A 23,813-nucleotide genomic window follows, 5' to 3' on the forward strand; every position below is an offset into this window, starting at 1 on the left:
GCTCTGTCGTCCCTTTCTCCTCCTGCCCCCAATCCCTCCCAGCATCAGAGTCTTTTCCAATGAGTCAAATCTTCGCATGAGGTGGCCAAAGTACTAGAGCTTCAGCTTTAGCATCATTCCTGCCAAAGAAATCCCAGGGCTGATCTCCTTCAGAATAGACTGGTTGGATCTCCTTGCAGTCCAAGGGACTCTCAAGAGTCTTCTCCAACACCACAGTTCAGAAGCATCAATTCTTCGGCGCTCAGCCTTCTTCACAGTCCAACTCTCCCATCCACACATGACCACAGGAAAAACCATAGCCTTGACTAGATGGACCTTAGTTGGCAAAGTAATGTCTCTGCTTTTGAATATGCTATCTAGGTTGGTCATAACTTTTCTTCCAAGGAGTAAGTGTCTTTTAATTTTATGGCTGCAATCACCATATGCAGTGATTTTGGAGCCCCCCAAAATAAAGTCTGACACTGTTTCCACTGTTTCCCCATCTATTTCCCATGAAGTGAAGGGACCAGATGCCATGATCTTCATTTTCTGAATGTTGAGTTTTAAGCCAACTTTTTCGCTATCCTCTTTCACTTTCATCAAGAGGCTTTTTAGTTCCTCTTCACTTTCTGCCATAAGGGTCGATTCATCGGCATATCTAAGGTTATTGATATTTCTCCCGGCAATCTTGATTCCAGCTTGTGTTTCTTCCAGTCCAGTGTTTCTCATGATGTACTGGGCATAGAAGTTAAATAAGCAGGGTGACAATATACAGCCTTGATGTACTCCTTTTCCTATTTGGAACCAGTCTGTTGTTCCATGTCCAGTTCTAACTGTTGCTTCCTGACCTGCATACAGATTTCTTAAGAGGCAGGTTAGGTGGCCTGGTATTCCCATCTCTTTCAGAATTTTCCACAGTTTATTGTGATTCACACAGTCAAAGGCTTTGGCATAGTCAAGAAAGCAGAAATAGATGTTTTTCTGGAACTCTCTTGCTTTTTCCATGATCCAGTGGATGTTGGCAATTTGATCCCTGGTTCCTCTCCCTTTTCTAAAACCAGCTTGAACATCAGGGAGTTCACGGTTCACATATTGCTGAAGTCTGGCTTGGAGAATTTTGAGCATTACTTTACTAGCGTGTGAGATGAGTGCAATTGTGCGGTAGTTTGAGCATTCTTTGGCATTGCCTTTCTTTGGGATTGGAATGAAAACTGACCTTTTCCAGTCCTGTGGCCACTGCTGAGTTTTCCAAATTGGCTGGCATATTGAGTGCAGCACTTTCACAGCATCATCTTTCAGGATTTGAAATAGCTCAACTGGAATTCCATCACCTCCACTAGCTTTGTTCGTAGCGATGCTTTCCAAGGCCCACTTGACTTCACATTCTAGGATGTCTGGCTCTAGATGAGTGATCACATCATCATGATTATCTGGGTCATGAAGATCTTTTTTGTACAGTTCTTCCGTGTATTCTTGCCACCTCTTCTTAATATCTTCTGCTTCTGTTAGGTCCATACCATTTCTGTCCTTTATCGAGCCCATCTTTGCATGAAATGTTCCCTTGGTATCTCTAGTTTTCTTGAAGAGATATCTAGTCTTTCCCATTCTGTTGTTTTCCTCCATTTCTTTGCATTGATCGCTGAAGAAGGCTTTCTTATCTCTTCTTGCTCTTCTTTGGAACTCTGCATTCAGATGCTTATATCTTTCCTTTTCACCTTTGCTTTTAGCCTCTCTCCTTTTCACAGCTATTTGTAAGGCCTCCCCAGACAGCCATTTTGCTTTTTTGCATTTCTTTTCCATGGGATGGTCTTGATCCCTGTCTCCTGTATAATGTCACGAACCTCATTCCATAGTTCATCAGGTACTCTATCTATCACATCTAGGCCCTTAAATCTATTTCTCACTTCCACTGTATAATCATAAGGGATTTGATTTAGGTCATATCTTAATGGTCTAGCGGTTTTCCCTACTTTCTTCAATTTCAGTCTGAATTTGGTAATAAGGAGTTCATGATCTGAGCCACAGTCAGCTCCTGGTCTTGTTTTTGTTGACTGTATACAGCTTCTCCATCTTTGGCTGCAAAGAATATAATCAATCTGATTTTGGTGTTGACCATCTGGAGATGTCCATGTGTAGAGTCTTCTCTTGTATTGTTGGAAGAGGGTGTTTGCTATGACCAGTGCATTTTCTTGGCAAAACTCTATTAGTCTTTGCCCTGCTTCATTCCGCATTCCAAGGCCAAATTTGCCTGTTACTCCAGGTGTTTCTTGACTTCCCACTTTTGCATTCCAGTCCCCTATAATGAAAAGGACATCTTTTTTGGGTGTTAGTTCTAAAAGGTCTTGTAGGTCTTCATAGAACTGTTCAACTTCAGCTTCTTCAGCATTACTTGTCAGGGCATAGACTTGGATAACTGTGATGTTGAATGGTTTGCCTTGGAGACAAACAGAGATCATTCTGTCGTTTTTGAGACTGCATCCATGTACTGCATTTCAGACTCTTTTGTTGACCATGATGGCTACTCCATTTCTTCTGAGGGATTCCTGCCCGCAGTAGTAGATATAATGGTCATCTGAGTTAAATTCACCCATTTTAGTTCGCGGATTCCTAGAATGTCAACGTTCACCCTTACCATCTCTTGTTTGACCACTTCCAATTTGCCTTGATTCATGGACCTGACATTCCAGGTTCCTATGCAATATTGCTCTTTATCACCAGTCACATGCACAACTGAGTATTGTTTTTGTTTTGACTCCATCCCTTCATTCTTTCTGGAGTTACTTCTCCACTGATCTCCAGTAGTATATTGGGCACCTAATGACCTGGGGAGTTCCTCTTTTTGGTATCCTATCATTTTGCCTTTTCATACTGTTCATGGGGTTCCTAAAGCAAGAATACCATTCCCTTCTCCAGTGGACCACGTTCTCAATCACAAACAGCACAGAGAGTTTTGGAGTATTTTGAAAGTCTTAATTAGCATAGGGCTTTTCTCATTGTTGAGTCAATGATTGCCGCCAGGCCTCCATATCCTTAGGCACCTGGGAATATATTAATCAATGTATTTGGAAGATAGAAAAGGAAATATAGTAGTTTTTGATGTTAGCAATACTAGACTTTTTGAGTTAATGGATTTTCTCTTTTGTAATAGATCACTGTGCTTTGTTATAAATCACCGTGTCTTTGCCATGTAAAAATGTAACTTTATCACTATCTTAAGACTAGATAGATCTTAAGGGGAGCATTGGTGAAAGGATTTTCATTTGTTGGGCTGATGTTTGCTGCTAAATCTCCATATTCCCTGCCCTTATAATAAATATAACTAACATATAGGAGAAATAAGTATTAACCTTTAAGCATATAGGAGAAATAAGTATTAACCTTTAAGATTAATCATGTTAACCTTGGGTTAAATAAATTCCTTTCTTGACTGTAACTCACTACACGCTCACCCTATAGGAATGTAACTTTATTTGGAGGGTGGTGCCTGGTTTAAGAAAAAACACCCAGGGAAGAAATAAGTTTTTTGGTTATCAGAAAGGAAGGATCATAAAATGTCAGCAGGTCTCACTCATGCCCAGAAGATGATGTAATATCCCTAAGACTTTTTTTTTATACATTTATGTGAAGCACCTGATTTTGATAAAGGTCAGGACTGCTGACCCCCGCGTGACTCTGTATTCATCCCTATGTGTAACAAAAGGTATATAAGCAAACCCCAAAATAAATAAATCGGATCAGTTTCTGGAAAGACTGATACCCCCATGTCGCTTCTTTCTTGCTCCCCGTTTCTCTGGCTGAATTCCAAGTTATTCAGCCTCTTTTTCTCCACTAATTTTCCTACTACACTATCCGTTTCTAATCTCTCTATATCTCTGTAATTAAATATGTATTTTTCCAAGGACACCGACGCTGTCCCCACCTTCGAATTCCCTGGATCCACCGGGGCTGGAACCCAGCAGACTGGGTTGCCATGCTCTCCTCCAGGGGGTCTTCCCACCCCAGGGATTGAACCAGGTCTCCTGCATTGCAGGCGAATCCTTTACGACCTGAGCCACCATGGAAGCCCAAGAATACTGGAGAGGGTAGCCGATCCCTTCTCCAGGGGAACTGCCTCACCCAGGAATCAAAATGGGGTCTCCTGCATTGCAGGTGGATTCTTTATCAGCTGAGCTACCGGAGAAGCCCAATTACCAACTTTAATCACATCTATAAAGTACATTCACAGTAATACCTAGCTCAGTGTTTGAATAACTGGTAAAGACTAACACATCGCACCTTCACAGATTCTTAGGCAATAATGTACAAGGGTCACCCTCAGCCCTAAGAGTTCAATCCCCACTAACAAATATTGACTTAAGGGATATTTAGAAAGTATACAGCATAATACCATCCCAAGTGAAACCTATGACAAGAGAAAGAAAGCTCTCCAGGTCCTAAAGAATACTTTTCTAAGCTGTTATCCCAGGAGAAAATAGGAAAGGGAAGCTAAGCTGTGGCCTGGCTTCAGTGGAGCAAACTGGTTTGACTTTTCCACAGGCAAAGATCATACGGAGTCAGGGGAAGCAGTACCTGTCCTCTTTCCTCCTCCTTTTTCATCTTTTGTCATTTATCACACCAAAACATACTCAGCTGTACCAACTGTCCATGGGGATTTTGCTCTGTTCTCTCTTCAGAATCAAAGATTTTTAGCCTAAATTGTTGTATTCTAGAGCAAGGAACCCAAAACAAAGATGACATTACTACAACTGAAAATTCACCATGACAGTGGTTTAGGGGTTGAGTTAGCTTTCCAGGGTTGCAGGAAGGGTAGAGGAGAGGCTTTTAAAAAAACATTAATATAGGATGTAGGGGTAGTGAAGTTTGTCTTCAAAGATATGGGCTGGGATCTAATTTCTCTTTTTTTAATTGGAGGATAATGGCTTTATAACGTTATAATAGTTTCTGCTGTTTAGTTTACTTCAGTCTCTCAGTTGTGTCCAACTCTTTGCGACCCCATGGACTGCAGCACGCCAGGGCTCCCAGTCCATCACCAACTCCCAGAGTTTACTCAAACTCATGTCCATTGAGTCAGTGTTGCTATCCAAACATCTCATCCTCTGTTGTCCCCTTCTCCTCCTGCCTTCAATCTTTCCCAGCCTCAGAGTCTTTTCCAATGAGTCTGTTCTTCGCATCAAACAGCCAAAGTATTGGAGTTTCAGCTTCAGCATCAATCCTTCCAATGAATATTCAGCACTGATTTCCTTTAGGATAGACTGGTTTGATCTTCTTGCAGTCCCAAGGACTCTCAAGAGTCTTCTCCAACACCACAGTTCAAAAGCATTGATTCTTCGGCACCCAGCTTTCTTTATAATCCAACTCTCACATCCATGCAGGACTATTTGAAAAACCATAGCTTAGACTAGACAGATCTTTGTTGGTAAAGTAATATCTCTGCTTTTTAATATGCTGTCTAGGTTGACCACAGCTTTTCTTCCAAGGAGGAAGCATCTTTTAATTTCATGGCTGCAATCACCATCTGCAGTGATTTTGGAGCCCCAAAAAATAAAGTCTCTCACTTTTTCCATTTTTACCCATCTATTTGCCATAAAGTGACGGGACCAGATGCCATGATCTTCATTTTCTGAATGTTGAGCTTTAAGCCAACTTTTTCACTCTCCTCTTTCACTTTCATCAAGAGGCTCTTTAGTTCTTCTTCACTTTCTGCCATAAGGGTGGTGTCATCTGCATGTCAGAGGAATTTCTGCATTTCTCTGAATCTCCTGCATTTCTCCCAGGAATCTTGATTCCAGCTTGTGCTTCAACCAGCCCAGCATTTCTCATGATGTACTCTGCATATAAGTTAAATAAGCAGAGTGACAACATACAGCCTTGACGTACTCCTTTCCCAATTTGGAACCAGTCTGTTGTTCCATGTCCAGTTCTAACTGTTGCTTCTTGACCTGCATACAGATTTCTCAGGAGGCAGGTCAGGTGGTCTGGTATTCCCATTTCTTGAAGAATTTTCCACAGTTTGTTGTGATCTACACAGTCAAAGGCTTTGGCATAGTCAATAAAGCAGAAATAGATGTTTTTCTGGAACTCTCTTGCTTTTTCCATGATCCAGTGGATGTTGGCAGTTTGATCTCTGGTTCCTCTGCCTTTTCTAAATACAGCTTGAACATCTGAAAGTTCTCCATTCACGTACTGTTGAAGCCTGGCTTGGAGAATTTTGAGCATTATTTTGCTAGCATGTGAGTTGAGAGCAATTGTGCATAGTTTGAGCATTCTTTGGCATTGCCCTTCTTTGGGACTGGAATGAAAACTGACCTTTTCCAGTCCTGTGGCCACTCCTGAGTTTTCCACTTTTGTGGGCATATTGAGTGCATCAATTAAACAGCATCATCTTTTAGGATTTGAAATAGCTCAACTGGAATTACACCACCTCCACGAGCTTTGTGGTGAGGCTTCCTATGGCCCAATGGCTTTGCATTCCAGGATGTCTGGCTCTAGATGAGTGATCACCCCATCGTGGTTATCTTGTTCATGAATATCTTCATATAGTTCTTCTGTGTATTCTTGCCACCTCTTTTTAATATCTTCTGCTTCTGTTAAGTCCATGCCGTCTGTCCTTAATTGTACCCATCTTTGCATGAAATGTTCCCTTCAGTTCAGTTCAGTTCAGTCACTCAGTCATGTCTGACTCTTTGTGAAACCATGAATCATAGGACGCCAGGCCTTCCTACCATCACCATCTCCCGGAGTACACCCAAACTCATGTCCATCGAGTCGGTGATGCCATCTGATCATCTCATCCTCTGTCGTCCCCATCTCCTCCTGACTCCAATCCCTCCCAGCATCAAAGTCTTTTCCAACTCTTCACATGAGGTGCCCAAAGTACTGGAGTTGCAGCTTTAGCATCAGTTCTTCCAAAGAACACCCAGGACTGATCTCCTTTAGAATGGACTGGTTGGATCTCCTTGCAGTCCAAGGGACTCTCAAGAGTCTTCTCCAACACTACAGTTCAAAAGCATCAACTCTTCCGCGCTCAGTTTTCTTCACAGTCCAACTCTCCCATCCACACATGACCACAGGAAAAACCATAGCTTTGACTAGACGGACATTTGTTGGCCGAGTAATATCTCTGCTTTTGAATATGCTATCTAGGTTGGTCATAACTTTCCTTCCAAGAAGTAAGTATCTTTTAATTTCATGGCTGCAGTCACTATCTGCAGTGATTTTGGAGCCAAAAAAAATAAAGTCTGACACTGTTTCCACTATTTCCCCATCTATTTCCCATGAAGTGATGGGACCAGATGCCATCATCTTAGCTTTCTGAATGTTGAGCTTTAAGCCAACTTTTTCACTCTCCTCTTTCACTTTCATTAAGAGGCTTTTTAGTTCTTCTTCACTTTCTGCCATAAGGGTGGATTCATCAGCATATCTGAGGTTATTGATATTTCTCCCGGCAATCTTGATTCCAGCTTGTGCTTCTTCCAGCCCAGCATTTCTCATGATGTACTCTGCATAGAAGTTAAATAAGCAAGGTGACAATATACAGCCTTGACATACCCCTTTTCCTATTTGGAACCAGTCTGTTGTTCCATGTCCAGTTCTAACTGTTGCTTCTTGACCTGCACACAGATTTCTAAAGAGGCAGGTCAGGTCCAGTATTCCCATCTCTTTCAGAATTTTCCACAGTTTATTGAGATCCACACAGTCAAAGGCTTTGGTATAGTCAATAAAGCAAAAATAGGTGTTTTTCTGGAACTCTCTTGCTTTTTCCATGATCCAGCAGATGTTGTCAATTGGATCTCTGGTGCCTCTGCCTTTTCTAAAACCAGCTGGAACATCTGGAAGTTCACGGTTCACGTATTGCTGAAGCCTGGCTTGGAGAATTTTGAGCATTACTTTACTAGCATGTGAGATGAGTGCAATTGTGCAGTAGTTTGAGCATTCTTTGGCATTGCCTTTCTTTGGGATTGGAATGAAAACTGACCTTTTCCAGTCCTGTGGCCACTGCTGAGTTTTCCAAATTTTCTGGCACATTGAGTGCAGCACTTTCACAGCATCATCTTTCAGGATTTGAAATAGCTCAACTGGAATTCCATCACCTCCACTAGCTTGGTTCATAGAGATGCTTTCCAAGGCCCACTTGACTTCACATTCCAGGATGTCTGGCTCTAGATGAGTGATCACACCATCATGATTATCTGGGTCGTGAAGATCTTTCTTGTACAGTTCTTCTGTGTATTCTTGCCACCTCTTCTTAATATCTTGTTTCTGTTAGGACCATTTCTGTCCTTTATCGAGCCCATCTTTGCATGAAATGTTCCCTTGGTATCTCGAATTTTCTTGAAGAGTTCTCTAGCCTTTCCCATTCTGTTGTTTTCTTCTATTTCTTTGCACTGATCACTGAGGAAGGCTTTCTTATCTCTCCTTGCTATTCTTTGGAACTCTGCATTCAGATGCTTATATCTTTCCTTTCCTCCTTTGCTTTTCACTTTTCTTTTCACAGCTATTGTAAGGCTTCCTCAGACAGCCATTTTGCTTTTTTGCATTTCTTTTGCATGGGGATGGTCTTGATCCCTGTCTCCTGTACAATGTCACAAACCTTGCCCATAGTTCATCAGGCACTCTGTCTATCAGATCTAGTCCCTTTAATCTATTTCTCACTTCCAATGTATAATCATTAGGGATTTGATTTAGGTCATATCTGAATGGTCTAGTGGTTTTCCCTACTTTCTTCAATTTAAGTCTGAATTTGGCAATAAGTAGTTCATGATCTGAGTCACAGTCAGCTCCCAGTCTTGCTTTTGCTGACTGTATAGAGCTTCTCCATCTTTGGCTGCAAAGAATATAATCAATCTGATTTTGGTGTTGACTATCTGGTGATGTCCATGTGTAGAGTCTTCTCTTGTGTTGTTGGAAGAAGGTGTTTGCTATAATGAGTGCAATCTCTTTGCAGAAGTCTATTAGCCTTTGCCCTGCGTCATTCTGTACTCCAAGGCGAAATTTGCCTGTTACTCCAGGTGTTTCTTGACTTCCTACTTTTGCATTCCAGTCCCCTATAATGAAAAGGACATCTTTTTTGGGTGTTAGTTCTAAAAGGTCTTGTAGGTCTTCATAGAACTATTCAACTTCAGCTTCTTCAGCATTACTGGTTGGGGCATAGGCTTGGATAACTGTGATATTGAATGGTTTGCCTTGGAAACGAACAGAGATCATTCTGTCATTTTTGAGATTGCAATCAAGTACTGCATTTCAGAGTCTTTTGTTGACTATGATGGCTATTCCATTTCTTCTAATGGATTCTTGCCCACAGTAGTAGATATAATGGTCATCTGAGTCAAATTTGCCCATTCCAGTCCATCTTAATTCACTGATTCCTAAAATGTCGATGTTCACTCTTGCCATCCCCTGTTTGACTGCTTTCAATTTGCCTTGATTCATAGACCTGACGTTCCAGGTTCCCATACAATATTGTTCTTTACAGCATTGGACTTTATTTCCATCACCAGCACATCCACAACTGGCATTGTTTTCATTTTGGCTCTATCTCTTCATACTTTCTGGAGTTATTTCTCCACTGATCTCCAGTAGCATATTGGGAACCTGCTGACCTGGGGAGTTCATCTTTCAGTGTCTTTTCTTTTTGCCTTTTCATACTGTTCATGAGGTTCTCAAGGCAAGAATACTGAAGTGGTTTGCCATTCCCTTCACAGTGGACCACTTTTTTTCAGAATTCTCCACCATAACCCATCTGTCTTGGGTGGCCCCTCCATGGCATGGCTCATAGTTTCATTGAGTTAGACAAGGCTGTGGTCCATGTGATTGGTTTGATTAGTTTTCTATAATTGTGGTTTTCATTCTGTCTGCCCTCTGATGCAAATCAGCCTTAAGTATATATATACTTGCAGTTGAATATATATATATGGGCTTTCTTCATAGCTCAGTTGGTAAAGACTCTGCCTGCAATGCAGGAGACCCCAGTTCAATTCCTGTGTCAGGAAGATCCTGAGTCAGGAAGAAGAAGGGATAGGCTACCCATTCCAGTATTCTTGGGCTTCCCTTGTGGCTCAGTTGGTAAAGAATACTCTTAAGAGTTATTTACATAGCATTTATATATACATATATCCCTTCCTCTTGAGCATCCCTCCCAGCCACCTCCTCATCCCTTCCTCTTGAGCCTCCCTCCTGCCCACCTCCTCATCCCACCCTTCTAGGTCATCACAAAGCACCAGCCTGGGCTCCCTGTGTTATACAGCAACTTCCCATCAGCTATCTATTTTACACATGGCAATGGATATATTTCAGTGCTACTCACTTAATTCATTCCATACTCTCTTTCCCCCACTGCATCCACAAGATGGTCCTCTACGTCTGAGTCACTATTCCTGCCCTGCAAATAGGTTCATCAGTATCATTTTCTAGATTCTATATATATGCATTAATATATGATATTTATTTTTCTCTTTCTGACTGAACTTCACTCTTTATAACAGTCTCTAGGATCATCCACCTCATTTTAGCTGACTGAAATTCATTCTTTTTTATGGCTGAGTAATATTCCATTGTGTGTGTGGGTGTGTGTGTGTGTACCACAACTCTTTTGCCCATTCACCTGTCTTTCATTTATTAATTGTATGATCTTTGACAAGTCTCAACCTTCTTGTATTCAGCTTTCTTGCCTATAATCAAAGAGAAAGACTAAAAAAAATTATTTTAAAGTTCTACTACTTTTTGATCCTATAAACATAAGGCAGTATAACATGGAGATGAGCTGGCCAGAAAAAGAAGGATAGATGAGTAACTTAAAGAATAAAGTAGAATTAAATAGTCACTTGGTAAGAAATCATATAATTCCAGAACCCAGAGATTATTATAAACAGCAAGTAGGTGAAATATATTTATGAATTATGAAACATGTTGATGCAATGTACTTAATGTATTTTATATTACTTGCATATATTATTTTCACATTGATTTGTTGTGCAATAGTTCAGTTTGTAAGAAATTTTTCTAGATCTATGCATCACTTATTTTTATTTATTTTCACAAGTATTTTCTAGTGTGGAAAATTATTTTCCATCTTGGGCCTAGATTCATGACCTGGTTGGCCCAGGCTCTGGCTCTGTAATCATTAACCTCTTGCCCCAGCTAACACCAATAAAAGTGTCATGCCACAAGAATGGGCTGTGTGTTTGGGTCTCTGCCACAAATCTCTGAGCCCAGGTGTTGCACCTGAGCAGGACGCAAGCATCCCTGCTGATGTGCAAGGAGGAAGGCTTGGGCCCTCCCCTTCTCGCCTTTTAGGGGGCTCCCTCACTGGCCAAAGCCTTATGTGGGCCCCTTTGTGGCTGCCTCATGGACCAGCCACAGGTTTTTATTCAGCAGTTGATAAGTTTTAATACAAACCAGTCTGTATTCATTCCCAAATGGCTCAATTTCAGTAAACCCCCCCCCCCACACACACACACACACACTAGTAAGGAAGGATGAAGAAGGTGATGGCACCCCCACTCCAGTACTCTTGCCTAGAAAATCCCATGGACGGAGGAGCCTGGAGGGCTGCAGTCCATGGGGTTGCGAAGAGTCGGAGACGACTGAGCGACTTCACTTTCACTTTCCACTTTCATGCATTGGAGAAGGAAATGGCAACCCACTCCAGTGTTCTTACCTAGAGAATCCCAGGGACGGGGGAGCCTGGTGGGCTGCCGTCTATGGGGTCGCACAGAGTCGGACACGACTGAAGCGACTTAGCAGTAAGGAAGGAATGAATGAAGGAGGAAAATAATCAGGGATCTGAGAAGAAAAAAACAATGTACAGAGGTAAAATGCAGGCACACACTGGTACATACAAGAGGAAATGGGAGGACTGTGACAAACTGGAGAGTTCATGACTTTCCACAGAAGGTTGCTACTATTTATCTCTATCCAACTGCTGTCATCGGAAACCCAGATCTAGTGTTGCCAGGTTTTGGAGTCTTTCAAGAAAAGTCAGAAATCTGCATTCTTACATGACCTCTCCTAATTTTTAAATGTGGGCAAACCATTTCAAATTTTAAATATCAATATGCAGAACAAACACTATTTCTCCAGGTAGAGCATTACTGAAGAGCATTACTGTAGGGCCAAGACTAGGGTGAGGCAGATAAGAAATGTTTAAGGATGCACTTTGGTTTTTAAACTTCAGTGATCAAGTGATATTTTAATGCAATATTTTTAAAACAAAATTTATTGCTAAATATGCATTAAGAACAAAACAACAGATTTTCAATAAAGATAAAATCTGACCCTGCATTTGCATAGTTAACATATCTTGCCTCCCCCTCATCCCAATGCTGCATCCTCATAACCTCTGGGTAAAAGGCTTACCAACAGGGAGTGTGGTCGTGCCATACATGCATATAGGAAATAGGAAGAAAACAAGCTTGGGAGTGAAGGTAATGGATTCAACAGCAGGCAACTGATCTGAGACACTGTGTGGGCATCTAGGTGAAAAAAAAGCTCTAAGTATTTGAGAATGAGAAAATGATATCTGTAAGTAGAAGGGAAATGAATACTTACTCAATGTCTATTATGTACCAGATGGTCTACATATATAATCACATCTACCAACAATTCTCAACATGACTCTTTAACTGTGAGGTTTCATCCCCATTTTTTTTTAATTAATGGATATTAAAGTTACTGACCCCAAACATGGAGCCAGTGCTGAAACTGACACTGTCTGGATTCTAGTAAACTGTAACTCCAGATTCTATTCTTTCCAGTAAACTGCATAGCCTGGAGCAAGTCATATACACTTGTGTGTCATCCATAAGCCTTGAGATTGGATGAGATTCCCAGAGAGTTTAAGGGACCCTTCCTGTCCAGCAAGGCTGTGTCCTTATCCTGATGACTCCCTCAGGGATACAGCCCTTTCTTCTTGCTACTCTCAAGTCTTTCTTTGGATTATAGCTTTTGCCACCACTAAAAACTTCCCCTGTAGCCACCTGGTCTTCAAGCAGTACAGCTTCTGAATTCTGTACTCTACTTACTTGTAAAGATACCTGGCTTCCTTCCATATTTACTCTGACCACTGAAGCCTTGATAAAACAAGAGCCAGTTGTTTGGAGCCTGGACCCTGACCACCAAGTTACCCTAGGACATGTGTGTGTGTTCAGAGCAGCCACCTTACTGCACTGAGAGTTTATTTTCAGGTTACAACTGTTTCCAAGTGCCGTGTTTCAGTAAACTGTTAATAGGGGGAAATCAAGCCATGTCTCAAAATATGGCATCTCAAAGTTTTTGTTCAGTCTTATCAAGTACTGTTTTCATAGATGATTGACTAAAATAATTAGATTACTTGTTTCTCAAATGAGCTTTCTGCCTTCCTCCTCCATACATTCCTTATAGTCATGTCCTTTCCTTAGACCACCATCCTCCCTTTACTCTACCAATATGAGTCCTATCTTATCTCTAAGATTAGTTTACATTTCACCCCCTCCTTCAATGAAATGTTCTTTCACAAGCTCAACCAAAATCAATCACTTTGTCTATATACTATGATAGTATTGATTCATTAAGCATTCATTTGCCACCTTTAATCAATAGCACATCAGTCTTATCCCCATAACTACATGATAAGTTCTTTAAGTATAGGTTTCAATGTCCTGTGCTTTGTTACTATTCCCCAAACTTCAAGCACAATGTAGGGACTCCAATAAATATTCCTGGTTGGTGTGTTTCTACAGCAGGGAAACAAAGGTATAAGCTTGTATCTCACTTCCCTTAATTTCTCTCACTGGCTGTTTACTTCAAAAATAGGCATAGCATTCCATGAAATTTTAAGGATATTTTGAAGAATGTAATGAGCATTTTTTAAAATATCTATTGATATATTTTCCCTTTTGATTTCTTTCCTTGCAATCCTTAACCATTTTCTGTCCCCACTAAAAAAGAGTAAATCCACAGAAGAAAGCAGAAGGATTTAACTAATGGAAGTCTCAGCAAGACAAGAGGAGTAAGAATAAAGCCCTTCTGGCCAAAAGAAAAGGATCGAGTAGATAGAGAAAGGAATGAGAGGCTATTCATGAGTGTTCTCCTGTCTCCTGCTCTGTTCCCAAGGTACCTTCTGCACTGGGGCCAGCTCTAAGTGAAAATGATAGGAAGATCCCAGAGAGGCCAGAGTAACTAAAAGCAGAGGGTTCGGTGTCATCATTCCCACTTGAGACTCTATAAGGGGACCATCTTGAAGAAGGCCTTGCATTAACATAGAGCAAACAGAAGCAGGATGTTGTGTTTTGGCCTATGCCAGGTATGCAGAGGATGAAAGCTCCCAGCAGGTCCCAGGAAGAATGCAAAAAATAGCTGAGTATTCTAGCTAGTGAGCTCTCTAATAAGATTATTGCAGAAAGAAAATGAGGAAATCTGTAGCAGAATGTTCATAAGAGAGTCTGTCTAAGAAAATGAGCAAGCTGGAAGCTTAGCCAAAATCAGGGAAACCACTGCCAACAAGATCTGAAGCTAGGTCACAGTCATCAGGGGAATGACAGAGTCACCCAAGAGAAAAGCTATCATTGCATTTAACCACACAAACAAACAAAACAAGAATCATACCCATCAAGGACCATCATCACAACAGATAAAAGATAGCAATGACATCAGACTTTGCTACCCAGAAACTATCAAGATAAATATCTCAACTGAAGAAAAACAATTGTGCATGGGCTGCCATTCAACGTCACGCATGGATGGACCCTCCTCTGTTTCCCAAGGTGAGAACCGTCTTGCGAAGGCCAGAAAAGGAGGGAGAAAAGACTTTGAAGCATTTGTCAATCTCCTTACTGAAAAACTGGTTTAAACTGAAGGAAGATGGGATTACTTGTAATAGAAAAATTAAGCTTTTCTTTCCCTTTGTGAGCAGAAGGATTTGAGAACATATGAGATCAGCTATAAAATAAAGGAAGATAGATGGTTTTCTTCACATTTCTGAGTTATAGTGTGCCAATTTCAGTGCATATCTCCCCTCACAATAAATTTACAATGAATATTTTGTACATAACTTAAGAGAGCAACGTATGCTACAAAACTAAGGATGCTGTGTCACTGGATATGCTTTAATCACTTGTTTTCCCAACTGCTTTAAACTAGGTTGAGAACAAAATCTTCCCCAAGTAAGAAAAGGAGAGAAATCATTGTGACGTGAGACTTCAGTGAAATTCTGTACTATTAGATTTTGCTAAGAAGTAAGTGCCAGACAAGGGGATTTCAGGAATGAGTTATAGTTGCAAATCAGTGTAATGAAAATTACCAAGGCAGTACCATGAATTTAAATGAGTTGTGTAATTTTTTCTTAAGTTTTAATATGAAATAATTGTTCATTTCATCCAAGAAATAGTTAAGGTTGCTTATTCATTTGTATAAATCAATATTCTCTGAACAATAAAGCTAATAGCCCAGTTAAAGTCTATAAAATGTAGCTGTGTAGCTGCTTGTTTCCAGGGCTTTATTCCAGGAGCTAAATAGCAGTTTCTATTTCTAGTCGACTACTGTCTTTATCAAATTACTTCTTTGACTCAGTGACGGCTTTTTAAGACATTTTCTAAAGGAAAGTTTTAATTTCTCATCTTTTGTTCTTTGAGTTTAAGAGTGTAATTTCTAAAGTAATAGAATTGACCAGGATTATATTTTTGAGGATTTTTAGCAATATTGAAAACAATCATGCACTTGTAAAACTAGTTGCAAAAAACACCACTCACATTGACTTTGTTATAGGTCACAGAATAAGACCAAGTTGGTCTTATCAACTTCTGTAAGATTATGTTATCATATTGTTGCTGTTTCTCAGTCACTAAGTCATGTCCCACTCTTTGCAGCCTCATGAACTGCAGCACACCAGGCTTCCCTATCCTTCACTATCTTCCAGAGTTTGCTCAAACTCATATCCAATGAGTCAGTGATGCCATTCAGCCATCTCATCCTCTGTTACCCTCTTATCCTCCTGCCCTCAATCTTTCCCAGCATCAGGGACTTTTCCAAGGAGATAGCTCTTCCCATCAGGTAGCCAAAGTACTGGACTTTCAGCTTCAGCATTCATTGGAGCCAATGAATATTCAGAGTTGATTTCCTTTAGGACTGAGTGGTTTGATCTCCTTGCTGTCCAAGGGACTCTCAAGAGTCTTCTCCAGCACCACAATTTGAAAGCATCAGTTCTTTGGCATTCAGCCTTCCTTTTAGTCAACTCTCATATCCATACACGACTACTGGAAAAACCATAGCTTTGACTACATGGACCTTAGTTCAATCCAGTCGCTCAATCATGTCTGACTCTTTGTGACCCCATGATTTGCAGCACGCCAGGTCTCCCTGTCCATCATCAACTCCGGAGTTCACCCAAACTCTTGTCCATCGAGTCGGTGATGCCATCCAGCCATCTCATCCTCTGTCGTCCCCTTCTCCTCCTGCCCCCAATCCCTCCCAGCATCAGAGTCTTTTCCAATGATTCAACTCTTTGCATGAGGTGGCCAAAGTACTGGAGTTTCAGCTTTAGCATCATTCCTTCCAAAGAACACCCAGGACTGATCTCCTTTAGAATGGACTGGTTGGATCTCCTTCAGCATTCAGCTTTCTTCACAGTCCAACTTTCACATCCTTACATGACCAATGGAAAAACCATAGCCTTGACTAGACGGACATTTGTTGGCAAAGTAATGTCTCTGCTTTTGAATATGCTATCTAGGTTGGTCATAACTTTCCTTCCAAGGAGTAAGCATCTTTTAATTTCATGGGGTCCATAGTTATTGAAAGTGTCAAGTTTTAACATAGGCAAAGAAAGTATTTTAGCCTAACAACAAATATTATTTTTACCTTTATGTTCTTTCCAAAGGAGATCCAAAGAAAAAGAATTGTAAGAAATTATAATAAAAAAATTTTAAAGCTTCTACTAGGGAGAGTAAAAGGCAGAGGAACCAGAGATCAAATTGCCAACATCCACTGGATCATCGAAAAAGCAAGAAAATTCCAGAAAAACATCCATTTCTGCTTTTTGACTATGCCAAAGCCTTTGACTGTGTGGATCACAACAAACTGTGGAAAATTCTTAAATAGATGGGAATGCCAGACCACCTGACCTGCTTCCTGAGAAATCTGTATGCAGGTCAAGAAGCAACAGTTAGAACTGGACATGGAACAACAGACTGGTTCCAAATTGGGAAAGGAGTACATCAAGGCTGCATATTGTCATCCTGCTTATTTAACTTATATGCAGAGTATATCATGTGAAATTCCAGGCTGGTGAAGCACAAGCTGGATTCAAGATTGCTGGGAGAAATATCAATAACCTCAGACATGCAGATGACACCACCCTTATGACAGAAAGTGAAGAACCAAAGAGCCTCTTGATGAAAGTGAAAGAGGAGGTTCTCTTACATCGACCGCCTAAGAGTCACGCTGTAAGAAGTAACAACCTCTTCTCCTCTCCGCCATCTGCTCGGCAGCCGCAAAACAGCAACTATGCGTGAGTGCATCTCCATCCACGTTGGCCAGGCTGGTGTCCAGATCGGCAATGCCTGCTGGGAGCTCTACTGCCTGGAACACGGCATTCAGCCCGATGGCCAGATGCCAAGTGACAAGACTATTGGGGGAGGAGACGACTCCTTCAACACCTTCTTCAGTGAGACAGGCGCTGGCAAGCATGTGCCCAGGGCAGTGTTTGTAGACCTGGAACCCACAGTCATTGATGAGGTTCGCACTGGCACCTACCGCCAGCTCTTCCACCCTGAACAGCTCATCACAGGCAAAGAAGATGCTGCCAACAACTATGCCCGAGGTCACTACACCATTGGCAAGGAGATCATTGACCTCGTCTTGGACCGAATTCGGAAACTGGCTGACCAGTGCACAGGTCTTCAGGGCTTCTTGGTTTTCCACAGCTTTGGTGGGGGAACTGGTTCCGGGTTCACCTCCCTGCTGATGGAACGCCTCTCTGTCGACTATGGCAAGAAGTCCAAGCTGGAGTTCTCCATGTACCCAGCCCCCCAGGTTTCCACAGCTGTCGTTGAGCCCTACAACTCCATCCTCACCACCCACACCACCCTGGAGCACTCTGATTGTGCCTTCATGGTAGACAATGAGGCCATCTATGACATCTGTCATAGAAACCTCGACATTGAGCGCCCAACATATACTAACCTGAATAGGTTGATAGGTCAAATTGTGTCCTCCATCACTGCTTCCCTGAGGTTTGATGGAGCCCTGAATGTGGATCTGACAGAGTTTCAGACCAACCTGGTGCCCTATCCCCGCATCCACTTCCCTCTGGCCACATACGCCCCTGTCATCTCTGCTGAGAAAGCCTACCATGAATAGCTTTCTGTAGCAGAGATCACCAATGCTTGCTTTGAGCCAGCCAACCAGATGGTGAAATGTGACCCTCGCCATGGTAAATACATGGCCTGCTGCCTGTTGTACTGTGGCGACGTGGTTCCCAAAGATGTCAATGCTGCCATTGCCACCATCAAGACCAAGTGTACCATCCAGTTTGTAGACTGGTGCCCCACTGGCTTCAAGGTTGGCATTAACTACCAGCCTCCCACTGTGGTACCTGGTGGAGACCTGGCCAAAGTACAGCGAGCTGTGTGCATGCTGAGCAACACCACAGCCATCGCTGAGGCCTGGGCTCGCCTGGACCACAAGTTTGACCTGATGTATGCCAAGCGTGCCTTTGTTCACTGGTATGTGGGTGAGGGCATGGAGGAAGGAGAGTTTTCTGAGGCCCGTGAGGACATGGCTGCCCTTGAGAAGGATTATGAGGAGGTTGGTGTGGATTCTGTGGAAGGAGAGGGAGAGGAAGAAGGAGAGGAATACTAAAGTTAAAATGTCACAAAGGTGCTGCTTTTACAGGGAAGCTTATTCTGTTTCAAACATTGAAAAGTTGTGGTCTGATCAGTTAATTTGTATGTTGCAGTGTATACGCTCATATACAATTACTGACCTATGCTTTAAAATATGATGCTTTGTTACAGACCCAAGCTATCCATTTCTCTGATGGGTTTGAATAAAGTATTCCCTGTCTTAAAAAAAAAAAAAGAAAGTGAAAGAGGAGAGTGAAAAAGTTGGCTTAAAGCTCAACATTCAGAAAACTAAGATCATGGCATCCTATCCCATCACTCCATGGCAAACAGATGGGGAAACAATAGAAAGTGAGAGACTTTATTTTCTTGGGCTCCAAAATCACTGCAGATGGTGATTGCAGCCATAAAATTAAAGATGCTTGCTCCTTGGAAGAAAAGCTATGACCAACCTAGACAGCACATTAAAAAGCAGTGATATTACTCTGCCAATAAAGGTCCACCTAGTCAAAGCTATGTTTTTTCCAGTGGTCATGGATAGATGTGAGAGTTGCACTATAAAGAAAGCTGAGTGCTGAAGAATTGACGCTTTTGAACTGTGGTGTTGGAGAAGACTCTTGAGAGTCCCTTGGACTGCAAGGAGATCCAACCAGGCCATCCTAAAGGAAATCAGTGCTGAATATTCATTGGAAGGATTGATGCTGAAGCTGAAACTCCAATACTTTGGCCACCTGATGTGAAGAACTGACTCATTAGAAAAGACCCTGATGCTGGGAAAGATTGAAGGTGTGAGGAGAAGGGGACAATAGAGGATGAGATGGTTGGATGGCATCACTGACTCAATGGACATGAGTTTGAGTAAACTCCGGGAGTTGGTGATGAGCAGGGAAGCCTGGCATGCTGCAGTCCATGGGGTTGCAAAGGGTTGGACACGATTGAATGACTGAACTAAACTGAACTAGGGATTGAGGAATAACAATCATAATTTTAGATTATTACATTAAATTTATCTTAAATATGATGGTAATGATCATGGATGTTCACCCCTAGACTTCTGCTGTGTAGCAAAATTACAAAATATGTTTCAAATGAATACAGCATACTGGTTATGTTTATCTGACATCTATTTGAAATTAAAATGTCTTAAAATATTATGTAGAAAGTTTTAACTCTAATAATCCAAAACACTCTAATCAGAAACTGCTTTATATCTAATTAAAGTACATTGTTGCTTATTTTTATTCCGACTCTTAAAAAATAGCAAATTGCTCATTATGTGTTTTGATGCTACCATAATTAAATATGTTATAAAACTGAAACCAGATTTGTTTTACTATTCTGAAATAAGGAAACTGAACTAAATGATTTCCATGATTTCTAAGATTATCTAATTTTTATCTATTTCATGCTAGAATTTAGTCATAAGGCATACCATTTATCTTGAAAATTTCTTAAAATACAGAACAAAACTAGCAGACACAGAGCTTATATGAGCTCAGACTAATCTAAGACCTTAACCACTGCTCTGGCATCACGTTTTTTCCCACTGTGATTATGAACAGTTTGATTATCCCTTCAGTTTCTGAGAGGTTTGATTTCATTCCCATCCTCGGGTATAGCATCAGTGCAGTCTTAGGGAGAGAGCATTAGTCTTAATTCAGACTTCAGGATGTTCTGATCCATCTCCCAATCTGTCTGAGAATCCTGAGATCCCTACGGAGAACTCACCAAAGCCCAGCTTTGAGGTGTATTTATAGGGATCCATTGACCAAAACTGCCAGCCCTGGCCAGGCACAAAAATAACTGTTTGCTTGAGCTATGCAACAACAGGAGGTCCCAGAATTGAGAAGCTACCACCAGCCCAAAGAATTGGGGAGGGGCCAATAGGAGGGAGGAGATGCAAGCCCATAAGAGGTCCTGCCAACCTCCCAGAAACCCTCATGCTGGAATCTATCTTGACTAAGAGATGTGCACACCACCAGGAAGAATCCCAAGGCAGACCAAATATAGAATAGGCAAGATGATTGTCCAGAGACAATCATTGAAAAGCTAAGCTCATTGCTATCAAGCGTGAGACTGTGAGTCGCATGACAGCAGTTTTCCTGGGCTCCCTTACCCTGCTGCTCTCCACTCCAGTGCCCCTTTTCAATAAAGTCTTTTGTTTTGTCGGTACATGGGCCTTCTCAGACAATTCATTTCCAAGTGTTAGACAAGAGCCCAGGAAGGGATCTCCCACTGGGAGATCCTCCAGTAACAGCACAACTAATAATTTTAAAGATTTAAGAAGTAATATGTGTGTAAACATATACGCATATATACAACCTGAAGCAAGTTGTCTATACTGAGCATTCCATTTTTACCTGTAAAATGAAAGGAATGCACTAAATGATCTCTAAAACCCCTGTCAGTTGAAAAACTCTACAATTCCTGAAGTTAGATACTTTTAGTCCCTCCTCCCTTCAAAATTATAATGGATGAAAACTAATATTTTTTCAATAAAAAGAGTATATTTTCAACCTGAAGGAGAGGTTAAAAATCTATATTATAAACATTATTTATAATATTCATATTAGACATAAAATTTAAAGGATTTAATAACACTACCTGCTAAAATGGAAAAACCAATGTGAACCCAAGGCCTTAAGTAGAAATATTTTCTTTTGCATTTCTGTTAATAGAAGTGTAGGGGAACAGAACATATTCTGTTATGCCACAGAACCCCAAAAGATCTGTCTTTGGCATAAGACTTATCTTAAGCTGTTTATTTTCTAAGAAACCACAGACATGGGAGCAACTCTGAAAATCAAGGAGGAATTATACCTTTATAAGAAACATTTACATTTACAAGAGAAAGCTACATTTGTAAGAGGAAGACAAGAATGATGAAATCTCTAGTAATTCTTACCAGCAGAGAAGGCAATGACTTAAATATGTATAACAATCTTACCCTTGCTTACTGTGCTTTTCTTGGTCACCTCCCATAACTGATTCTCCCCATTCTCAACATCCTCTTTTGTTGTTAGCTGAGGATAATATTTAAGGTAAAGGGCTTTAGCCATTTTGGTAAGTTACTCAGTTCTCCTGAGTCATTCGTTCTTAAACGTGTGTTTGATTGTCTCTTGCTAATCTGTCTCATATCAATTTAATTCTTAGACCAGCCAGAAGAACCTAGACAGGTAAGAGAAAATTTCTTCTGCCTTGACAGAATTTCAGTTCAGTTCAGTTGCTCAGTCATGTCCGACTCTTTGCGACCCCATGAATTGCAGCACACTAGGCCTCCCTGTCCATCACCAACTCCCGGAGTTCACTCAGACTCATGTCCATCAAGTCAGTGATGTCATCCAGCCATCTCATCCTCTGCCGTCCCCTTCTCCTCCTGCCCTCAATCCCTCCCAGCATCAAAGTCTTTTCCAACTCTTCACATGAGGTGGTCAAAGTACTGGAGTTTCAGCTTTAGCATCATTCCTTCCAAAGAAATCCCAGGGTTGATCTCCTTCAGAATGGACTGGTTGGATCTCCTTGCAGTCCAAGGGACTCTCAAGAGTCTTCTCCAACACCACAGTTCAAAAGCATCAATTCTTCGGCACTCGGCCTTCTTCACAGTCCAACTCTCACATCCATACATGACCACAGGAAAAACCATAGCCTTGACTAGATGGACCTTAGTTGGCAAAGTAATGTCTCTGCTTTTGAATATGCTATCTAGGTTGGTCATAGCTTTTCTTCCAAGGAGTAAGCATCTTTTAATTTCATGGCTGCAGTCACCATCTGCAGTGTTTTTGGAGCCCCAAAAAATAAAGTCTGACACTGTTTCCCCATCTATTTCCCATGAGGTGATGAGACTGGATGCCATGTTCTTCATTTTCTGAATGTTGAGTTTTAAGCCAACTTTTTCACTTTCCTCTTTCACTTTCATCAAGAGGCTTTTTACTTCCTCTTCACTTTCTGCCATAAGGGTGGTGTCATCTGCATATCTGAGGTTATTGATATTTCTCCAAGCAATCTTGATTCCAGCTTGTGTTTCTTCCAGTCCAGCATTTCTCATGATGTACTCTGCATATAAGTTAAATAAGCAGGGTGACAATATACAGCCTTGACGTACTCCTTTTCCTATTTGGAACCAGTCTGTTGTTCCATGTCCAGTTCTAACTGTTGCTTCCTGACCTGCATACAGATTTCTCAAGAGGCAGGTCAGGTGGTCTGGTATTCCCATCTATCTCAGAATTTTCCACAGTTTGTTGTGATCCACACAGTCAAAGGCTTTGGCATAGTCAATAAAGCAGAAATAGATGTTTTTCTGGAACTCTCTTGCTTTTTCCATGATCCAGCGGATGCTGGCAATTTGATCTCTGGTTCCTCTGCCTTTTCTAAAACCAGCTTGAACATCTGGAAGTTCACGGTTCACATATTGTTGAAGCCTGGCTTGGAGAATTTTAAGCATTACTTTACTAGTGTGTGAGATGAATGCAATTGTGCAGTAGTTTGAGCATTCTTTGGCATTGCCTTTCTTTGGGATTGGAATGAAAACTGACCTTTTCCAGTCCTGTGGCCACTGCTGAGTTTTCCAAATGTGCTGGCATTTTGAGTGCAGCAACCCAACTCAAAATGTTTCCTCATCATCAATTTTCATGTACACACTCTTATATCAAAAAGAACAAGGAAATTTGGAAGGTAACTAATCCCATTGGTCTTAGCAATATTTTTTTTTTTTGATCTGTCACCTCAGGCTAGGGAAACAAAACCAAAAATAAGCAAATAGGACTGTATCAAACTAAATCACTTTTGCACAGCAAAGGAACTATCAACAAAATGAAAAGGAAGACTACTGAATGGTAAACATATCTAATAAGGAGTTACTATCCAAAATATATAATGAGCTCATACAATTCAACGTAAACACACACACACACACAAACACAACAACAACAACAACCAATCTAATTGGGCAAAGACCCTGAATAGAGATTTTTCAAAATAAGACATACAGATAGCCAATCGGCACACAAAAAGATGGTCGGCATC

The 23,813-nt window shown here is 41.2% G+C and overlaps 2 protein-coding genes across 2 annotated transcripts; both read left to right on the plus strand.

The window, feature by feature from the left end:
* The first annotated feature begins 17,360 nt into the window (after positions 1-17,360).
* LOC120851630 (tubulin alpha-1A chain-like) lies at positions 17,361-19,033 on the plus strand. Its single transcript, XM_040224546.1, has one exon. It carries the CDS (start codon positions 17,455-17,457, stop codon positions 18,307-18,309), a length of 855 nt encoding a protein of 284 aa, XP_040080480.1. The 5' UTR covers positions 17,361-17,454; the 3' UTR covers positions 18,310-19,033.
* LOC120851857 (tubulin alpha chain) lies at positions 18,358-18,810 on the plus strand. The gene has a single exon (XM_040224899.1). The coding sequence runs from the start codon at positions 18,358-18,360 to the stop codon at positions 18,808-18,810; it is 453 nt and encodes a 150-aa protein (XP_040080833.1).
* Positions 19,034-23,813: the final 4,780 nt, after the last annotated feature.

The sequence above is a fragment of the Oryx dammah genome, unplaced genomic scaffold (genome assembly GCF_014754425.2).
Source record: "Oryx dammah isolate SB20612 unplaced genomic scaffold, SCBI_Odam_1.1 HiC_scaffold_25, whole genome shotgun sequence".
Lineage (NCBI taxonomy): Eukaryota > Metazoa > Chordata > Mammalia > Artiodactyla > Bovidae > Oryx > Oryx dammah.

Coding starts and splice junctions, on each gene's coding strand:
- LOC120851857 (XM_040224899.1), top strand. CDS start 18,358: ATGGTGAAATGTGACCCTCGCCATGGTAAATACATGGCCTGCTGCCTG.
- LOC120851630 (XM_040224546.1), top strand. CDS start 17,455: ATGCGTGAGTGCATCTCCATCCACGTTGGCCAGGCTGGTGTCCAGATC.